Source organism: Xiphophorus couchianus, chromosome 2 (genome assembly GCF_001444195.1).
Source record: "Xiphophorus couchianus chromosome 2, X_couchianus-1.0, whole genome shotgun sequence".
Classification (NCBI taxonomy): domain Eukaryota; kingdom Metazoa; phylum Chordata; class Actinopteri; order Cyprinodontiformes; family Poeciliidae; genus Xiphophorus; species Xiphophorus couchianus.
In genome coordinates, this window is record NC_040229.1 from 21,751,451 (window position 1) to 21,773,229 (window position 21,779).

A 21,779-nucleotide genomic window follows, 5' to 3' on the forward strand; every position below is an offset into this window, starting at 1 on the left:
ACCCATACAACAGGCCTGTAATTTGTTAAATGTGGAACGGTTTTAGCAGAACCTTGCCAGGAATGCATTTTAAAGTGTTGAGATATGAATGATGATGAGTCAAACCCTACTGGTCAGTCGGGAAACTGTGACTAAGAGTCGCATGTCCGTCTGGTGTGGGATGAAGGCATCCGGCTGAATCAAAGAGCACAAACTCTTTCCTTTCTGGTTTTGTTTCTTCTCATTATTTATACCACAATCTTGCTAATTTTTTTCTAATGTTTATTGAAAACTTTCTTTCTGCCTGTAATCCAGTTTCAGCTCTGTGATTCACCTTCCCTGCAGAGACATAAAACTATAATCACTTGTCAAAAAGCCTGTTCTCTACTCATTAAATTTATCCTGTCACATTCGCTGTGTTGTTTCTCATTGCTGCCTCTAATCCTCTTGTCAGCGTCAAGCCAAGTACTCGGAAAACAAGCTGAAGTCGATCAAAGCGCGGAACGAGTACCTGCTGACACTGGAAGCGACAAATGCGTCCGTTTTCAAGTACTACATCCACGATTTGTCGGACTTAATTGATGTGAGTATGAATCCACACAACTCTCCCACGATAGAAATAAAGTTTTTGTGGAAGTTTTCTGGGTTTTAGAGCAAAATTTGAATCGTTCTTATGGCTTCTCACCCTGATCAGTCACATTTGAAGATTTTTTTTTCTAATGAAAGGAGATAGTTTTGCATCAGCTTTTGTTTGTTAAAATAAAGGTTTACATTTGGTTACCATAAATCTAAATTGTATCAGTTTCTGAATTCTTGCACTTTTAGTAATCAATCATATCTCTTTTCATTGCTGTATAAGCAGACTTTATAGCTGGATCCTTTTGCTGTGTCCATGACTTATTTATGATCCAGCACACCTGCATTCCTCCCGTTTTAGTTTAGAGACACAGACTGCTGCACTAATTTCCCTGTTTTTTCTATAGGAGCAGGGGAAGGTTGGGGTTTTTAGCGAGACTTTAGGTTTTTGTATTCCGAACAAGACTAAAGGATGGAGAGACATGCAGCTTCTTCTCAGGCGGCATGCTGTGTGCTGAAATTACCCCTCTCCCTGCTTTGCTCACAGGCCTTCACATCTCACCAGGGTGTGTGTGTATCTGTGTGTGGTTGAGTGATATTATGTAGGATGCACTCTGCAGGAGCTGTGTGTGCAGGATTGCACATATTTTTAAATTAATGGAGAGACTTTTCATGGTCAAAAACAACGTCTGCTTCCAAGCAGGTGGAGCAGAAACATCCCTGCATCTTGGCTGAAAACCCTAGAAAAATGTAGAATTTGATGTAAATTTTTTCCATGTCTGGATATGATTAATGTTTTGTTTACAGATTTAATTCAACGTGTCATTGTCATCCATCCATCATTCATTATTCTGTCCACCTTTCCATCTCTCACTCCATCCCTAAGTCCAACAGGAAACTCTGGAAATTGTGGAAAAGATTGAAAGAGTAATTTTTTTTTAGAAACTCTGTTTCTTAGTGATTTCAGAACAGGCACTGAAATGTGTGACTATGAGTCATGTGTCATAGAATAAGATGAGGTTCATTGTATTAGGACTCAGCACCCTGAACATAACGTTCATGTTAGGTAACACTCTTGGATTAAAAATATTGAAATGTCTTTCAATTTAAAGGTGAAACTGGAATTTTTCACTTATTGTGTATCTTGTTGTTAAACTAAGCATTCCCATAGGATTATCATCTGTTCAAAGAAAGAAAGGGAAAATAATTTAACAATGTCTGTTGAAAGGCTTGTGAAAAATAAAATAAATATCAAGTATTTCTGGCTATTACTCTAGAGATTACAATCATTTTTTCAAACTTTGTTACAGGTTCTCAATTAAAATAGCATATTTGGACTTTTGGACTTTGACAGGGTCATTTTAATACACAACAGGTGCTTTGATCAAAGCCACTCCATTGTAGCTGAAGTTGTATGCTTAAGATTATTGTTCTGCTGGAAGGTATGTCTTTTATTTAGTTTTCCTTCCAGTATTGCTGTATTTAGTTCCATTTGTCTTCCTTTCAACTCTGACAAATTTCCTTGTCCTGCTACAGAAAAGCATTCTCACAGCTTGATGCTTCCAGTTAGGTTTCCAGTACACAGAGCCTTTTGCATGTGGGCCAAAAAAATGTTACATTTTGATCTTTTCTGACCAGCACACCTTCATGACCCCTCCATGGCTTGTGACAAACTGCAAACATCTTGCGACTTTCTTTCTTTCTTTCAACAATGAGCTTTTTGTTGCTCTTCTACCAAGGCAAGACTTGTGAAGTGCACAGCTAATAATTTCCCGCTGACGGATTCTCCAACTTGAACTATGGATTTTTTAAGTCTTCAGTTGCAGATGATGCATTGAAAAGTGCTCACTCAGAAGTTTTAAGTTGAGACACTGTTTTATAACCTAATCCCATTTTAAAGCTCTCTTATCTGCTGTTTTCTGTGGTCTTCATGATGCTGTTTGTTTACTGATGCTCTCTATTTGAATTTTAAAGTTGCAAGTCAGCTGTGTATGAAAAATCCTAATTTTACAAGTCATTAGAAAATATACAATCAAATTACTCATTTTATGAAGAGATTTTTTCTTTTCATACATCACAATTTCTGAGAAATCGTGTTTTATTTCTTATATATTCTTTTAAATTTTCTTGCTTTTGCTGGAAATTGCTCATCTAATATTTCTCTTCTGTTTTAATCCATCTAGTGCTGCGACTTGGGATATCATGCAAGTCTGAACCGGGCTCTGCGGACCTACCTTTCGGCAGAGTACAACCTGGAAACGTCACGCCACGAGGGTTTAGATATCATTGAAAATGCGGTGGACAGTCTGGACCCACGGAGTGACCGACAGAGGTTTATGGAGATGTATCCGACAGCCTTCTGCCCACCAGCCAAATTTGAGTTCCAGTCTCACATGGGGGACGAAGTATGTTTAACTAATGTATTGATGTGAGGTGGCAGTTTTGTAGCAGTTTCACAGTTAATTTTTGTTGTAGCTGATGGAGAGTTTAGATCCGAACCCAATCTGAATTTCAAGGTCGATTGGGTCAAAATTAAACGGTTAGTAGTCAATGAGCTTTTGTGATGCATTTTTAATAAGCCTACAATACACAGCTTAGAGAAAACTTAACAAGAATGCACAATATAAAGTTAAGTTAATTTACTTATAATAGTCTAAATATAGAAGGTACGTAGTTTACCCTGTTAAGGAAAGAAAGGTGCAGAAGTTAGACTGTAACAAGCCCAGCACAATGCACAGCTAATGCGCACATAGAGCTGGTTTTTTCCGCTCCTATCAGTCATATATTACAGAAGATTTGCACTTGACTCAACCTTCAGCTACACGACGCAATGGAGCTCGAATATGTTAAACAGAAGCTAAAAACGGGACAATAACTAATAACATAGCAGCGTGCAAAGTCAGAGATCTGGGAGGATTTTCAACTGGTATCAGTTTAAGATATGTCGGGTTTACTTCGGACTCGGGTCTCTAATTAGAGTTAATTAATTGGGTTGGATCGGGCTTGGACACAGTGCCTATGGGCTCAGGGCCTGGTTGGATTTTTTAGGCCTGATCTAAGCTCTAAGCTCATGAGAAACAATCTCAAACATAATGAAATGAGGTTTTAATAGTAGGTGTTGCAATCCAGTTGTTTTTTTTTTATTGTGAACAGGCTGCAGCATCACGTTTTATAGGGCACTAAATTTCGCAAATCAAGCATTATTCCTTCCCCTGGACTTTAAGTAGCTCAACATGTGTTCGGAGTTTAATTGCCCGGATGCCACTTTGCTGATATCATGTCTGTTTGGTAGCTCTTCTTCTGTGGCTGTCTGCCTTTCAGTTCACAGAAGTCACTGAGGTTTTCTCTGTAATTAAAAAAGAATGTGGAAAAGATTTATTACTACATAAAGACGGGTTCTCTCTTCCAGGTGTGCCATATCACAGCACAACCGCCAGTCAATGGGGAGCTCATTCTCAGGTTCCAGCAGTTGCAGTCTCGACTGGCCACTCTGAAGATTGAGAATGAAGAGGTAAGATGGTGCCCTGCACTTTAAATAAATAATCCAGAAATTTATGGGGGCATTATAAATACATCCCCTGTCTTTGAGTTGACTTCTGTTGACTTGGATAAAAGAGAACTTCAGAGAATTAAAGCTGCTAAAGGAAGTTTGTCTGACGTCAACAAGGTTGGAGGAGAAAATAATAGCGCTGAAGATTCAAGTTTAAGTGTTTGTCACACATACAGAAAACCCACAAGCTCATATTTACACTTTATTTATGTTCATCTATTTCATATCTCACAGATAGTTTTAAAGTCCTTTTCCTTTTTTGCTGCAAGAATTCACCACAGTTCTTTTATTTGTGCAAACGTATGCTGCTATTTTCTGTTGTATCTGTGTGAGAAAGCAACTCAACATATGCTGCTGAGCTAAAAGAACGAAGGCCTTGACTGCTCCTTTTTGTTCACACTGTTCACTCACACATATCCGCCTGACTGCTGTATTATGCCTGACTGGCTTCTCCTTTTTCAGGCATCTGTCGGGCTGCACAGTGGCGCAGTTGGTAGCACTGTTGCCTTGCAGCAAGAAGGTTCGATTCCCGGCCCAGGGTCTTTCTGCACAGAGTTTGCATGTTCTCCCTGTGCGTGCGTGGGTTCTCTCCGGGTACTCCGGCTTCCTCCCACAGTTCAAAAACATGACTGTCAGGTTAATTGGTCTTTCTAAATTCTCCTTAGGTGTGAGTGTGTGGTGCATAGTTGTTTGTTCTGTGTATCTCTGTGTTGCCCTGCGACAGACTGGCGACCTGTCCAGGGTGAACCCCGCCTATCACCCGGAACGTTAGCTGGAGATGGGCACCAGCAACCCTCCTGACCCCAGTAGAGACAAGGGTGTAAGAAAATGGATGGATGGATGTTATTGTCCTCCATTTTTCTGTGTTTGGGCTCCTTTACTTTTACTCATACAAAGAAGCAGGAACACATGAGTCAACGTCCATAACATCTATTGCTGTTTGATATTTTGAGTCAACACTCAGATCTTAAGTGATCCTGACACTTTCAAGCCATATTGACTTATTAGGTCTGCATATAGCTACATATCTCACCATGCAAAAACAGATTAGCATCATGCTTTCTTTTGCTTAAGTAGTTGACATATTGTAGCTCCTATTTCTGCACGTCAACAAGGGGTTAGTAATATAGATAAAAATATTTGGATGGCAAAAGAAATACAAGTTGTGCCTTTCTGTCTGAACCTGCTAACAGAAAAATGTGCACCGCTTTGCAGAGGAATTTACAAATTTTTCACATTGTGACACATTAAAACCACAAACCTCAATGCACATTATTGGCTTTCTTCTTGTTATAGGTAATGTGATAACACAGAGTAAGAAACGTCGTTTCTTCATCAAAAATCTGAAGACTGCTCAGTACAATTGAGTTTGAACCCCCCATATACATTTCAGTGCAACCAATTGCTTTCAGTGACCATACTTTGATTTCCAATAAAAGAGGACACTTGCCAGAGTCTTGAAATACTTCATAAAACAATCAGCATTGATATCAGCGCAATACGTAAAAATGAGCCAAAATGAACAGTCGATGTTAATTTTTGTCTTGTTGCCATTTGTTTATCGTATGTGTGTCAGGAGGGAGAGAAACTGGATTGGTGATGTGGTATTTGTCTGGTGGATGCAGCACAGGATAGATGGGTGTTTGACTGAAGCAGAGAAGCAATGTAGGGCGTGTGGTCTCTTTTGAATCATGTTGAGCCTGCAGGGAAATATATGTGCTATAGGTGAATACTGCTATAAAAGCATTATTAATATTGAATGTTGATCATATTCAATCAACCCTAATAATTACTCTATCAATAGCATATGTCAAACGGCCAATTCCCTCATCTATTCACTATGCCTTTCAGATTTTAATAGGTAAAAGATATGCAGAACCATGCATAATTTTCTTCCCTCTTCAAAGTGATGTACTACTTTTTTTGGACTAACACATAAAAAGACCTGGGGTCTTTTTATGTGTCTGGAGTTGCAATGTGACAAGATTAAAAATATATATAATTTACTCGATCACAAGCTTGCTGTGGTTACCAATTAAATGTTCTTAATGTGATTCAGCAGCTGTCGTCAAATTAGTTCAGATTTTAAAAGGCATATAAAAAATATTCTTTAAAGATTACAAAATATTAATATTAATTGGTAATCATAGAGCAGCTAATTGCAATTATTCAACTGCTTAAATGTGGGGGGAAAAAATACACCTATTGTGTTAAACCTGTCAGCGCATGTGAAATATTAGATGGCATGCTAGCAGCTTTTAGTTGCTGTGTTGTAGACTCCAGATAGAAGCAGGTCCTTTTCATGGGACCTTCTCTGTGAGCACTGATTAGCAAAAGTGGTAAGGAAAAATGAACTGCCATCAGTGTTTGGAACCATGTTCAAGTTTGGTTTGTTTCTTTCTTTTTTTACATCTGGATGTTTGGTTGTTTGCACATTATTTATGATGAGATATGACGCTAGGAAAATGAAGGCTAAGTTGAGCTAGAAAAGGTAGATAATCAGGACAGCAGGCTGCAGAAAATGTTTGCCACTGGCCATTGTTAAGCAATGTAAACATTCATGCAGACTCTACACTCTTGGTCAAGACATTGATCCTTCTATAAGAGGGAAAAAATATCGAGCTCTAAATTTATTTCAGAATTTATTTCAGAGCTTTTGTTGTTGTTTTTGTCTGGCGTCTGCCAAATCTCAGATCAACATATTTTGGATGTTTGGATAAAGTCAGATCCTCAAACCAAACAGTACAAATTAAAAGAAATGGTGCTGTTTTCAGGTACATCCCTTAAAGTTGTTGGTTTGACCATTAAAATATTCAAATGGCAATGATAGGTTTTTAAAAGATTGACAGATTACAAACTCTGTGAGTCATTTGAACTTTGCAAAAACAGAAAAAAACTTAAGTTGGGAGTTGATGCATTTAACAGCTACAGCCTGATTTAATTGCAGTATTCTACAAGTTCACTTACTCGCTATTTGTCTATACCTGCAGTATTTTATTATGGATGAATTCCAAACCAAACAATTTGGAATTTAAAATAACATTCATTGCTTTAAATGTTAGAAAGCAAGATGAGTATGAAATGCTGCCTGAAAGTTGCCCATTTATAGAATATGTTTTCATTTGCTACCACTCTTAACATGATATGCATGTGATCTTTCTCTTTAATGAAACCTTTATTTTCTTTTACCACATGAACTGACAAAATTTATATCAATTAAAGTCAACATCTGTGCTTTTATTTTGGCTTTATTTGCCTTTATATACCAGTTAGAGAGCATAGTTAGAAGTAACAGAATAAATCAAATTGCACCTTCTGTTCTGTGCCTGTCTTTGCTGTACTTAAAGTGTACCTGGTCTCGCTCGTTGCCTGCAGCAGGTTCTGCACAGTAGCATCAAAATCAAAGTGCCAAAAAAACTTCATATCGCCTTTAAGTTTTGATAGCTGTGGCATGACACTTATGTTTAACATGAAGAGGAAGGAGAAAGTTGTGCATAGGAATCTATTTTTTCATCATCAGGTCAGCATGTCGCCACAGGCAGAGACCAGCTTAGCAGAGTAATGTTGAGACTCTTCTGCATAAAGAACTTTGCCCCTGAAATTACAGGAAATGTCATTTGTTCACTCCCCAAATCAAATGTCATTTACTGCCACCATGATATATTCTTTACATTATTTGCCCATAATTGAAAGAGAAAATGCTCAGTGTCAGCCCAGTTAAAGTTGCAGTGTTTGCAGGATTTCTGAGCACATGCAACACCACCACCCCCAACCCACTTTGTACATTTGAGTGTGTGGAAGCTGACAAGCCCCGGTTTGCTTTGTGTCCTTGTCTGCCTGCGGATGTCCTGCTGGGTCAGAATCTGAGGGCACTACAGCCTCATGTACAGATCACCAGATGGCCTCTCTTCCTGGGCATGGTGTGCCAGATTCACCCTTGAAAAACGAACTCTCAAAGCACGGCGGCGACCTGCGAGCTCCACTGTCAAACCTAAAAGAGAGTCTGTCGTTATGTGGACAGGAAAAGAGACAGGGCAGAGTTTTGTAGACGTGCAGCTGCATCCTCAAAGCACTTCTGAACTGGTGAAAGAAATCATGCTGAATAATTCACTGGTGGGTGGAGTGCAAAATGGGAAGTCTGACCCTGGATTTCAACTCAGCTGGGAGGAGCTCACTGTTAAAATCGCAATCAACCTTTTCCTGCAAGGACAGTTTTGTTTTCTGCTCCCTAGTCCACCTTCCAATCACACAAAGGTGATATCCATTGGATCACCTTTGTGTGATTCAAAGTTCACACTAATGTTTCTCTGGTGCCTGGTATCCTCTAAGCAGAACACAAGCCGACAGAGATGTTGTTCCTACAATTTTTCACACGAACTTCTGGTAATCTCATACCATCTCTTCTGAAGGGAGTGTTTATTTTTCTACAGATACATTTCAGGGAGACGCATCAAAGCTGGTGTCTGTCTGTGTTCATAGCTTGATGAAAGGCAGATTACACCCTTACTGCAGGGTCTGTTGAAAGCTATCGGACTGCAGTCTGGCTTCAGAGATGTGTTGATAGATGCTGAAATAACTGCTAAGTGATGGGTTCCTTCTGACCTGGAGAGTCACACTTATTTAAAACTTCACAACTGGAAGTATTTCAGGTTTTGACAGAGCAAAAGTTATTTTTGGCTGCCAGAATGAAGTTTTTGGAATAAACCACACTAATAATCCGTAAGCTGAAATGTTGACAGTGAGCTTTTAGACATAGCTTAGCACAGAAAAATAAACTTGACGACACCAATGGGGCTTTGAGTAGGTCTGTTGTACAGCTGCGGGGCATGGTGGGCATATAGTCAGAGTGTCCCCGTGAGCTGTGTTGTAATTGAGCCCAGCAGTGAACATCGATAACGATTCGTACGCTGAATAATGAATAAACTCAACAGCTTTTTCACTGGGAAACATTCTCTTGCATGCATGACTTCTGTTTTCATAATGACAGCTGGGCCTCTCTCCTCTGAAGGGGCCACCCGGGATGGGACTTGCCAGTGAGCGAGGGATCCCAAACACACTCAGTGCGTAACTAGTGAATGAATGTCACAATACATTACATTTTCTTAGGACTTCTTTTGATTCTTTTCAAATCAACTTTTTAAGAGTTTAGAGTCCACTATCTTATTTCTTTTTTCTGTCATTACTCATGTTCCAACCTGTAGTTTGTTTCACCCGAATGACATGTTGGATAACATTGAGACTACAGCCACACTGTGTGCTTGAAGACATGTTTCAGCACTGTAATCCATCACAGGCAGAGAAGACAGCCTTTTATTTTCCTGGGGGGTTTCTTCTCTTTTGAACGCAGACAGGCTTAAAGGTCAAATAGCTTGTGAGAAACAAGCTGTAATTGTTTTGTCTGGATGAAGTCTAACTATTTACATCCCCAGTCTACCTTGTCCTTTAAATATCATCGAGGTCAGACCTGCTAAGTAGTACCTGAAAAACGGGGATGCTATCTTTGTGTTAAAGGTGAATGGGATCATTAAGAATAATTGGAAGGAAATCTTTTTTTTTTTTTTTTGTAATAAGGGTCCCTTCAATGCGTGCAGCAGACAGAACTAAGATGGTCACAACCCTCTGTTTTCGGACAGGATATCTCCCTGTCAACCGGTCAAAGAAGTATTTTCCTGGAGTTTTCCAGAGAGGTAGTTGTTTTTGTTCCTGCACCTTCCGGGCCTCTTTTCCTCTGCAGCTTTTCCGCATCAATGATTCATTCTCTTGCTATATACAGTATATATATATATATTTTACAGACCAACATTTTGGACACACCTTTCTAATTCAATGGGTTTTCTTTATTTTCATGACTATTTATAAGGCAAGAAATCCCACTTATTAACCTGACAGGGCACCTATGAAGTGAAAACCATTTCAGGTGACGACCTCTTGAAGCTCATCACGAAAATGCAGAGTGTGTGCAAAGCAGTAATCACAGCAAAAGGTTGCTACTTTGAAGAAACTAGAATATAAGGGGTATTTTCAGTTGTTTTACACTTTTTTGTTCAGTGAATATTTCCACATGTGTTATTCATAGTTTTGATGCCTTCAGTGTGAATCTACAATGTCAGTAGTCATGAAAATAAAGGAAACTCATTGAATTAAAAGGTGTGTCCAAACTTGTGGTCTGTACTGTGTATATATATATATATATATATATATATATATATATATATGATGATCAGTCAGAGTGTGGTTTTGAACTTTTCTTAAGGTAGAATAATTATAGCATTATTAAAAATTGCGGTTGTATTTCTACAAATTACTATGTTGTTCTGATTGTGGTCTCTTTTTCTCATGCACTCTTTTGGTTATTAAACATCTGCTATTTGCAGGGCTTTTACGGATGCACTTTCACTTTTTATTTGCTTGTCCCATAATCTTATGTCGCCACATGATAGAGCCAGTCATGGTCTGCAGCTCTTGGATAACTTAGACATGTTTTGTAGTGAATGGAGAAGGGTATGCTTGGCCAAAACCCTGATATTTATGTGCTTCAGGAGAAGCAGCGTTGACAGGCTAGAGGGGGTTATGGAAATGAATCTTTGAAGGCTGCAAGTGGATGTACCACCTCCAGCCAGCACTGCTCACCTCCAGCCCCTCTGAATGCAAGCAAGCTGATTGCTTTGGCTGGGAATCATGTTAAGCAGCCTGCAGTTTTTAAAGATTGTGTATCTTGTCAGAAAGCACCTCAATTTTTTAGTGTTATGAGATGGAGAATGTTTTGGAGAGAGTAGGAGGAAAATGGGGGAATGGTGACATTGTGATGGTGAAGAGGCGATATCTGAATTTTAAGCTGGTTTTGTTTTTGTACTTTGATCATAGCTTCTTCTTCTGATCGACAGGTGAAAAAGACATCAGAGGCCACTTTGACCACCATCCAGGATATGGTGACCATTGAAGACTATGATGTGTCCGAGTGCTTCCACCACAGCCGCTCCACAGAATCGGTCAAGTCCACCGTGTCCGAGACGTTCCTGAGCAAACCCAGCATCGCTAAGAGAAGAGCCAACCAACAGGAAACGGAGCAGTTCTACTTCATGGTGAGAGGCAGAAAGAAAACATAAATATTTGATGCGTGTCTTATTTTGAAAAGAAATTAAAATGCATATCAGAGATTTTATAACAAAATTTACCTCACATCAAAGCTCTTACTTTCACTTAAATGTACTTTTTTTTTTACTTAGAAATTGATTATCTTTGGCAGAGGTCTTACTCTCCTTAAACATCTCTATATTGTGAAAGCAAACTGCTATCTTGGACTGGTTGGAAGATGGACATGTTCTGATAAAAGCTTTAAAAAGGCTTTTAGGATGTCCTTTGCCCTTGGCTGCCTTATCAGTGATTGCTGTCTTGAGAGCTGGCTCTCTGGCTGGCACTCGGGGCGGCCGTGTAATTACTCTCAATTCTCCACAGAAATTCCGTGAGTTTCTGGAGGGCAGTAATCTCATCTCCAAACTGCAGGCCAAACACAACTTGCTGAAGAGGACACTCGGTGACGGTACGGTCAAAGTCCTTTTTTTTGCCCTCCCCTGTGCTCATTCGTACCCTGTTGTTGTGCTTCCTCCAGTCTCTCCCATGAGAGCTTTAACTCTTTTCAGAGACACAAAATTTTGATAATTTCATTAGGTTTTTATTTGATAGACCAACAAAACTGTGAAAGTTGAAGTAGAAGGACAAAGTGCATTGTGTTCATATATTCAGCCTCCTTTTCTATGACACCCCCAAATAAAATCTGCCTAGTTCCATTTAAAAATAGCCTAATTAGGACATAGTATCGATCTGTGTATAATAAAATCTCAGTGCAAATACAGCTGATTAGTGAAGCTCTCATAAGTTTGTGAGAACCAAAGAAAAACAGGGGGATACCTCAAGGCTGTTGTGTGGGAGGTTTAAAGCAGCTTTAGTTTACAAAAGACAAAATCTCACAGAACAATTTTCAAACCATTATCTAAAAATGAACTAGGAATCTACCAAGATGTGGCTGACCCCCTCATTAGAAGCAGTCAAGCCTACAGTAACTCTAGAGGAGCTGCTCATAGCCACAGCCCAGACAGGACAAAGCAAATCTGTAAGGAAGCAGCACTGGTCAGCTGAAACCATAATGTCACCTAGCAAAATGTGTGACTGATGCTGCATATAGCCATTCCCACTGTGATGGTGGCAGTATCATGATGTGAGGCTGCTTTTTTTTCAGCAGCAACATGGAAGCTATTTAGTGTAGATGGTAACATGAATGGAGCTAATCACAGAACAATCCTAAAAAAAACTGTCAGTGGCTCTAAAAGACTGACCTTTTCATTATAACTCATTATAATGAAAAGGCTTTAGATCAAAGCATAGCCATGTGTTAGACTGGCTCAGCCAAACTAAACCAAAATCCAACCAAAATCTTTGGCAAAACTTGAAAATTGATTCTGTCTGAAATTTAATTGAACTTGAGCTATTTTGCAAAGAACAATTGGGGGAAAAAGTTTAAGTCTCTAGATGCACAAAGTGGGTGGAGGCGTAAACCAATTAGACTAAGTACAATAAAATGTTTAGTCAGAGGGACTGAAAGTAAATAATAGAGCCCACACTTTTCAGATTTTTATCTTCCTTCTTCCACTTTACAATGATGCTTTACTTTTTGTTGATCTATCCCATGAAATGCCCCTAAAATACACTAAACTTTAAGTTGTCCTACTTTTAGTCTTTTCTCTCGCAAACTCCTATATTTTACTTTTTTTTCCCCCTATTCTTGAAAAACATCCTAATAGAAATCTGGGTTTTAGTCATTCAAGCCACAACTGAAAGGGAATTTTAATTTGCATTATCCGACTTACTGACGTTGCTCCCCATTTAAGACTGCCTCGTATTAGTCAGCTAACGCTCACTGGATTGGGCTCTCATTGTTCCCCTTTGGTGGGATCTCAGTCAGTAACTGTCAGTGCCTGTGGTGACCTTCACTCCTGGTGGTCTCCGTAAAATTGCCCACTTAATGAGCAGCAAAGCCGTGACTGAGCAACGAGGAGAATAATCTGCTGTTTCTGACACAGATGCTACTTCATCTTCCTGTTGTCACGGAGCTGAAGGACAGCATGTGTCGGTCAAACACAGTAGCAGGTTTTATGCTGTTCATAAAAGTTAAGCATCTTCTGATCATTAATGTTAAAGTAGATGTTTTCCTTCTAATCTTATTTTATTAGTCAAAACTTGTAGATTGTGTGGTCAGAAAATGTCCGCATGCCCTGGTTCTTTAATCTATTGAACTTGTAATGTAGCTTTTTGTGTCGACTGCGAGCTAGAGTGCACAAGTGAGAGCATAAAAGCAAACATGGTCCTGTGCTGAGGATTTATTTTAGCTGCTCAAGGGGCCAACGGTAGTAGACAGATGGCAGGCTTCAAACGCTTCACTAACCGTGTGCACATTTCACCGCCGGGACACCCGAGACAGGTCCTGGCATGTGCACCAACTCCAACTTTATGCGTCTTCTCTGTTATTTTTTCGTCTCTCCTCTTGCTGCAGGCCATCGAGCTGACTACATGACCACAAGGTAAAACACACCCACACATGCAAACACTGCCACATGCAAACACATCTGCTACTATTCATGTTGAAAGTAGAGGGCAGGTGGAGTCTTCAGAACCGACGCTTTCAAAGCGTGTGAGGTGTTTCACAGCTTCAATGCAAGGATGATGAAATTCTGCAGTTCAATTCTCGATTGTTGGGAAACTGACAGTCATTTTAGAGCCGACATTTTTATGGAATTGTGGAATTAACAGATCATATTTAAAACAACAGCAGCAGTGGTTAAAGTGCAATGACCAGCTCAGACTGACTTCATAAGGATCTTACAAACAGAAGCAGTATGACAAGGAAACCTTTGGGACAATTGTTGCCTTACTGCACTTAAAATCCCATTTTTGATCATGTAAGGCACAACTAACAGCACATTCCTTCCATTTTGGCACTGGAATGTTGGATACAATTAACATGATAGTTTAAATTACTTTATTTGTTTGATCTATTCATTTCAAATATTTATTTAGTTATTAGATTGTGGCATTTCCCACCCCTTAAAATCAAGTCCACCAGCCTCAGGTTCGAATCCTGTTACATTTTCTGTAGCTTGATACTGGTGAAGAGAACTGTGTGGGGATGTTGTATTTTGACCAAAGCATGTCACAAGATGTCAGCAAGATCTAAATAAATGTGTCAGCCTGTGAACAGAACTTCCTAAATGTACGTTTTTTTCAATCAAATAGCCCAGCACGACATTCTTGTCCAAGAAAGCCTTTTATGAAAACAACCGTAAGAGCAATTTTTTTTTTAATTCTTCAGATTTCATCTTTTGGTCTCACATTTAAGAGTTTTCCTGGCCCTTGCAGTTTTGTTGCTATGAATAGGAAGCAGAGCTGAAAATGTGAGGACCTGGGATGCTACAGGTGGCGAGAAGCCAAACTGCATGATGTCTCTCACACCAACACACACGTCCTCACAGCGCAGCAGAGGCTGCTGCCAGCAAAGTCTGTCGTGAGATGGATGCTGACACATACGATGCTCCCAGCAGCTCTGACATTTCAGTGGCCTGAGATATCTTGCATAAAAAAGTAAATAGTTGTAAGAAGTTTTCATTAACCTGTCCATCATGTGGAGTAAAAGGGATTTAAAGATTGTCTAGCTTAAACTTCAAGGTTTTGGAGGACATAAAATGGTTTGAAGAAGTAGTACACCATGTACAAGCCTTTTGCAATGAACTGAGATGTTTGTTTATTCTAATGCATTCTTTGTATTCTACAGTAGACATCCCAATGGGCTGTACAAAACCCTCACAGGCCCCCGGCGGCATAGACCCCGCTCTTGTTTCAATGTTAAGCTATTTAATGGAAATTTGGAGTCATTTATCAAGGTACAGATTTAACATCTGCTGGGTGGCTTTTGTTCTCCGCCTATTCTTTCCATTTCTTTATTTTCCACTCTGGCTTTCTGACCGTTTTGGTGGGCTCCCCCGAAGCATCTCAGCTTTGATTTATTGTTAACCAACAACAGATTTCTGCTAAGATGGATTCTGGAAGCCGTCAGCATGAGTCATTGAGCTCTGGCGCTCTGCCTCTGGGATGTAGGGTGGCATTGATAGATTTGAAGGGTCGCAGGAGGGAAGCAACAGCAGTTGGTGGGCTAAATATTTGTGTCCGTCAGCTACCCGGGCTTCCTGCTGAGCTGGCACGTCTGAGCCGCTCTGGCAGAGATTTTCTCCCCTCAGCCAGTGGAAACACCAGGGTAAATGGCAGTCAGGGGCAGATGCCAGGCTGATAAGGTGGGCTGCCTCTCTCCTCCAATCCCCTGGTTGCCTCTGGCTGGTGGTCCGTACCCAACACTGCCTGGTTCTTTTCAGATCACAAAGTCTCAACTTTGTAGGTTTGATACCAGCACAGGGTAGAGTGAAGGTGCTATTATGCTATAAGCTTAGGTGGGCAGCTGGTGCGATTCTAACCTGGGTCTTTCTTTTTTCTCTTTACTTCTGGTTTACTCTGTCCCTCTTTGCCTCTACTGATTCTCCTCTTTAGCCGCGGACGCAGGAACTCACATACTCGACATCAGGTAGACTCCGAAGCGGTTTCGGAAGCTTGTGCTTCTTTACTTTGTTCATTCCTTTGGCATGATGAATATTTCATTATGTATTCTCCTAAATAAAACCTTTCGACAGACTGAGTTGAAGACTTTCTCTTTCAAAAGATAATCTGACACACACCCACATCGACATTTCGTCAGTGATCCCACTTTCACATGTCAGAAAGACATGCTGGTACAGACTGCAGCTGCATCCTGGTCAGTGCATCAACTCTACTGAAATTAGTGTAATCAATATTGGCATGGTTGTTCTGTTTGGATCCACTGTGTACCCCGGAGGGCTGTAAACAAATCCACTGTATGATTAAAAAGGATTCAGAGTCTGTGTTTGTCATTGGATCAGAAAATCAGAATGAAAGGGCAGTCCACATATACATCTATGAAACTACTAGGTTTTGACTTTTAGTCCTTCTTCCCTGGCTGCCATATTGTGTAGGTCTCTAGATATGCTCTTAACATAACAAAATAACATAAGCATCTGTTATGTTTTTTTGTTTAACATAACAAAAAGCTTTTAATGCAATCTTTTAACTTGGAATCCACCTCATTCTCAAATTGCTTACAATTAAATTAAGTAAATTTAATTTAACTTCCATATAACTTCGATATAAGTCCAGGACTTCCATAAGTCCTTGGAAGGAAGCTCGGTATCATGTAGTCAACATTTTCCTTCTCCAGCACCAATTAGCATTGAAAGAGAAGGAAACGTACCGTACTCTAACCCTATCCCTAATTTTAAGGTAAACATCTTTTTTGTTTTTAACCCAGTAATTAATAAGATTAAAAATCTTAATTTTGAAAATGTCACATGCCTAGAGTTTTACAAATTAAATGTACAACATCAATACATGTATGGTTTACAGAGACTTTTCCAGACAAATATTAAACATCTAAAATTATACTCGGCTTTCAAAAGCGCAGTCTGCACCTCTGTTTCGTAACACTTGACGATTTCTGAAAGTGGGCATGAGTAAACAAATTCATGACATCAACTCAGTCTGTTCTCTGGTTCTCAGAAATCAGCTTTCCCTTTTTGCCCAAACTTTTCTGGCCTTGTGTCTTGGCATGCTTACACTATGGTGGGACCCTCTACCCTTGTGTAGACCACTACCTGTTAGAGTTCTACCAATATCATGTGTCAATTGGAAGGTACATAAGAATAAGTTAAAAAAAAGCAAAAAAAACTCTACATTTTTATTTGGTTTTTGTCTGGTAATTTAATAATTGATATGTACAGATAATGCGAGACATCAGGTTGCCATATCTTTATTGATATTTATGTTATTGTTACATATTGGTATGCCTCTAACATGTATTCATGTGACTTAAAGAACATGTATACAGGATTTTTAGAAAAAAAATAAAATCCTGATCATTTGTTTACTCTTCTCCTGAAGGATTCTGGACAAGCTATCCCCAGAGTGGTTGAAAGTTGTATTCGGTACATAAATCTATATGGTGAGTCACTCATCTGATCAGCTATTGTTTCTCTAATGGTAGCGCTGAATGAAATGTAGCATTTGAGCAGATGATGTGGCTTTTTAAGATCCACTTCAAGTCACAGTTCTGGGAAAAATACAGATTCACTCTTGTTTTCTGCAGCTGACACGTTTCCACTCGGCCTCCCAGATGTACTGTGAAGCTTTCAGTTTACGGGAGCTGTGAACAAGGGATTAATATAAAAGTCTTTAATTAAGATTAGTACCAACTCTCAGAGTTTTGAGTTAAAGCTTTTGGAGATCCCTAGTTTGTGATGAAGTTTAATGTGGAATTTGAAAGGAGGAAAACGGCAAACTAATTTTTCTTTCTCTCGACTCTTGACCTCTCCCCTCATTAAATCCTAATCCCAGCTGGAAGATACTTCAGGAAAACATGATTGCAGTCTCTTCGACTCATTACTGTCTTTAATTAGCAAAGTGAAGGGGCTTAGCAAGGAAGTTGTGCTTTTTACGACCAGCTAAGAAAACCGTTTTAGTTGAGAGGGTTTTTTTTGTGTCTGTGTTGTATGTTCATTAAGGTCGACTTAGAAACTAAGTCTGTTCTAACTTTGCCTTTTTATGTCTTTGGCTCTAAAGGCCTCCAGCATCAAGGGATCTTTCGTGTGTCTGGATCCCAGCTGGAGGTCAACGACATCAAGAACTCATTTGAGAGAGGTGAACAACTTCAGTTCATTATCATGAATTACTTTTTATCCATTTTTTTTAATACGTGCAATATTCTCTGATTATTAAAGCAAAATCCTAACTATATATCTTTTTTTCCATACATCCATATTTATCCACTTCTCTCTCTCTTGTCTGTAATTAGAATTGTCCCAAAACTTGGCCACTTTGATCCGTGTCAGGTGTGGCCAGCTACTGCAGTTAGACTCCAATCCTTTAGACCGAACGTATTATTGAACTGCAGAGTCTGAATTTATGACACTCTAAATTTAACAGCCATTAAACAAAGCATTTGGACCAGTCCTTATTGTATACACAAATATTGCCAAGACAATATATTTGTGTTATGATGTGCTGCCCTGCTGATGTTTCTATTATTGCATTTTAGGAAACGACCCTCTGACAGATGATGAGGATAATCATGACATCAATTCGGTAGCTGGTGTTCTCAAGCTCTACTTCCGCGGTCTGGAGAACCCTCTTTTCCCCAAAGAGAGATTTAACGACCTGCTGTCATGCATCAGTAAGTTCACATTTTGTATCTGTATTGCTTCTGTGATTTTTTTTTAATCCTTTTTTTAAAAAATAAAAATGTTGTGGATGTTGGATAGGGATTCCGCAAGTTTTTCCTCTTTACCAGCTGCAAACGATGATTCTCTGAGCATAAAAAAAAACTGTTTTCAAATTGCATCTTAAATTATTAAGGGAACAAAACTGTCCAAAGCAACCTAACCTTATGTAAAAAAAAAAAGCTTCTCATTTGTGATATTTTTTCCATAATTAGAAAGTTTTGATTTATCTTTTAACTAGATATGAGTAGATTCATTTACTTTACTTCACTTTTAAAAAAATATTACTATTTCCATGTTTTTAAGTATAAAAAATATACTCCCAATGAAATAATACAGAGTAACATTGATTTTTAGTTTTAAAAATAATTTGTATCAAATGTATTTATTTATTTATTTTTGATACAAAGATATGAGCAAAATAAATGGAAAAACCCATTTTTCAGAATATTATACTTTTTTGCCATTTCACTTAGACTGAATTCATATAGCGCTTTTCTGCTCATATGAACAATGAACAAACAACTTTTAAATTGCAATAAGACTATTCTTCCCTGACTGTAGTCTTTATAGATAAGAAGCTGATAGTGCTTTTTTAATTCATCAAGGAACTTTCCTCATGCCACTTAGCTTGATAACTTAACCTTTAAACACCCGTCATCATATTAAGGGTTATGGGCTGTGCTGGTTAAACCAATTCTGCTTTTGGTAACAAGAAATGTGAGGTAAAAGTGTATTTAGCCTTCATTGATACCCATGGCTATGCCAGACATGAATATAATTTTAGAGTCACACTGAGCAATATTATGTTTTACTTTGGTACGGCTTGTTTTTCATGCTTTACATGTGGGGAGCTTTCTTTCTGCCGAAGAACAATTGAATTTCCACAAAGTCATGTGCTCATGCTTGCTATGGTGCCTTGTGGGGATTGTGCACTCTGTGCACTCTGTGCTGTCAAGCTTTTAAATCTTTTAAGTATTTGTGTTGTGAAATGAAGATGATGAATTGCTGGATGTTTTCCTGGTTCTACCATCATGTAGTTATTCTGGATGAGTGATGGGGGATTCCCTGTTTACTCTCCAGTGATTACAATATGAACTGCGGGCCCAATAGACTCGGTAGTAAAATAATTTTTTCCCATTTCAAGACACAAACACCTGACAAGATTTTCCATTTACCTGCTCTGTTTTTTTCATCACCAAATGCTGCTTGTGATGGATTTGTAATCTTCAACCAGGATGTTTTGTGCAGAGGTACTCAGAGATGTATTTGTCTTAATGACAAAGCCTACGTCAAAGTAGAACTCTAAATATTAACTTCTGTCGTCTGGAGAACCACACAGAGACCTAGTTAGGTATTCATGAAAAATGAAACGCATCACAAATATTCCAGAAGCCCAAATCCCAGATGACACAGAGAGGCTGGAGGATGTCGTGGCTATTTTTAGCAAGCTGGCACAGCCTCAGCCTCTCCAAGTAAATCACGCAGGCTGCTTCAGGTGAAACAAATGATATGCCGATGGAAGACACAAGTGCCGGCTTTGTCTCAGATGTCTCAGAAGTACTCTGGCAGAAAAAGTTTCAGTGTTTGGTCTTTAAATAAAGGTATGTTTGTAAAGTTTACTGCAGAGTTTTTCCTCTCTTTTTGGGTTGCTCTCAATCCCCAACTGTTTCCAAGCTGTGCTGTTTTCATGTGGTGCAGGAGAAACTGTTTGTCATCCTCGCTGTCGTCAGTGAATAGTTTAAACTTCCTGCACTTCTTCCTTTTCCTGTCATTGGAGGAATATAAGGAGTTGAATGTCATTAGCAGAAGTGCCACATTTCAGCTATAGAGATGTAGACCTTAAAAAACACGCACGCCCTACGTTTCACAATATTATCACGTCTGTTCATCCCCAAGGTATGTACTGTAACTTCTACTTTGTCAAATATATTTCAACACAGTACTTTGACAGAACATTAAACCAACTATTGACCCCAAAGTAAACCCCATATGGAAAGGAATAACTTCACCGAATCTGCCATTGCAAGGAATGTATAGGGATAAGCCTCCACTCCCTAGACTGAGATAAAGTTGTTTCATTAATTGGTTGTCTCTGTTTTTCTGTTTTAGGAGCAGACAACTTGTATGAGAGAGCGTTATACATCCGAAAGATCCTCCTAACCATTCCCAGATCGGTTCTCATTGTGATGCGTTACCTCTTTGCCTTTCTCAACCAGTGAGTCTACACACTTAGTTAAATTAATCCTAGATCTCAAAGCTTGTCATCTCTTTATTGAGGTTTGTTTGAAGTTTTTTGTTACAGGGATGTTTCTTTGGAAAAAAAAATTTAAATTCCTTGAATCTCCTTCCAGTCTGTCCCAGTACAGCGATGAGAACATGATGGACCCATACAACCTGGCCATATGTTTTGGTCCCACACTAATGCCTACTCCAGACACCCAAGACCAGGTCTCCTGCCAGGCTCATGTGAATGAGATCATCAAGACCATCATCATTCACCATGAGACCATCTTCCCTGATGCCAAAGAACTGGAGGGGCCCATCTACGAGAAGTGCATGGCTGGCGGCGACTACTGGTAGGCAACATAAAGAATGTCCTAGAGTACTTTGCAAAAGTATTAGCACCTCATTAAATTTTAAACTTTTAGTTACATTACAACTTGAAAACTTCCATTTGTTTTGCTGGGGTTTTACTTGATAAACAAACAAGTAGTAGTTAAAAGATATATGGTTTCCATGTATTTTTTATTCAATTGATTCTTGAAAACTGTGGGATGCATTTATATCTAGCTCTCTTTATTCTGATACTCCTAAATAGAATCCAGCTAAACTATTTGCTTTTAAATGTCAACTAATTAGTAAATAGAGTACATCTGTGATTTAATGTGTTGTTTAAAGTCAGTTTAAATCATGCTGTTCAGAGATTGTTAGAGATCATTAAAAAACTAGCAGCACCATGAAGACCAAGGAACACAGGAGATGTTTGAGGAATTAAGTTAAAGCAGGTTAGCTTATAAAGCAATCTCCAAGGGTTTGAACATCTTACAGAACCATGATCAATCCATCATCTGAAAATAAAAACAGAACAACACATTTACAGACTCTTCAAAACAATGCCATTCATCTAAACTGACAGGCCAGCAGAGCATTTACCAAAGGAGCTGTCAAAAGGCCTGTAGTTTATCTGGAGGAGCTGTAGAACTCCACAGGTCAGGTTTAGGTTACTTTATGAATATTAACACACTTTGTTGTGTGTAGCCACTAGAAGAACCAATTGCTACAATTTA

At 39.0% G+C, this 21,779-nt stretch overlaps 1 protein-coding gene across 4 annotated transcripts in view; it reads left to right on the forward strand.

Annotated features, from left to right (window-relative positions):
• The window catches only part of srgap1a (SLIT-ROBO Rho GTPase activating protein 1a), an 86,127-nt gene that overhangs the window by 46,625 nt on the left and 17,723 nt on the right, over nt 1-21,779 (forward strand). For 3 of the 4 annotated variants that reach the window (XM_028035034.1, XM_028035026.1, XM_028035013.1), the window contains exons 6-17: nt 434-562; nt 2,739-2,960; nt 3,965-4,066; nt 10,990-11,187; nt 11,561-11,645; nt 13,653-13,680; nt 14,928-15,036; nt 17,156-17,216; nt 17,834-17,911; nt 18,309-18,443; nt 20,602-20,707; nt 20,844-21,068. In XM_028035034.1, the coding sequence (XP_027890835.1) occupies nt 434-562; nt 2,739-2,960; nt 3,965-4,066; nt 10,990-11,187; nt 11,561-11,645; nt 13,653-13,680; nt 14,928-15,036; nt 17,156-17,216; nt 17,834-17,911; nt 18,309-18,443; nt 20,602-20,707; nt 20,844-21,068 (1,478 nt within the window). Of the gene's footprint in view, nt 1-433; nt 563-2,738; nt 2,961-3,964; nt 4,067-10,989; nt 11,188-11,560; nt 11,646-13,652; nt 13,681-14,927; nt 15,037-15,694; nt 15,729-17,155; nt 17,217-17,833; nt 17,912-18,308; nt 18,444-20,601; nt 20,708-20,843; nt 21,069-21,779 lie in introns of all 4 variants that reach the window. The other variant, XM_028035019.1, reaches the window with a different exon arrangement.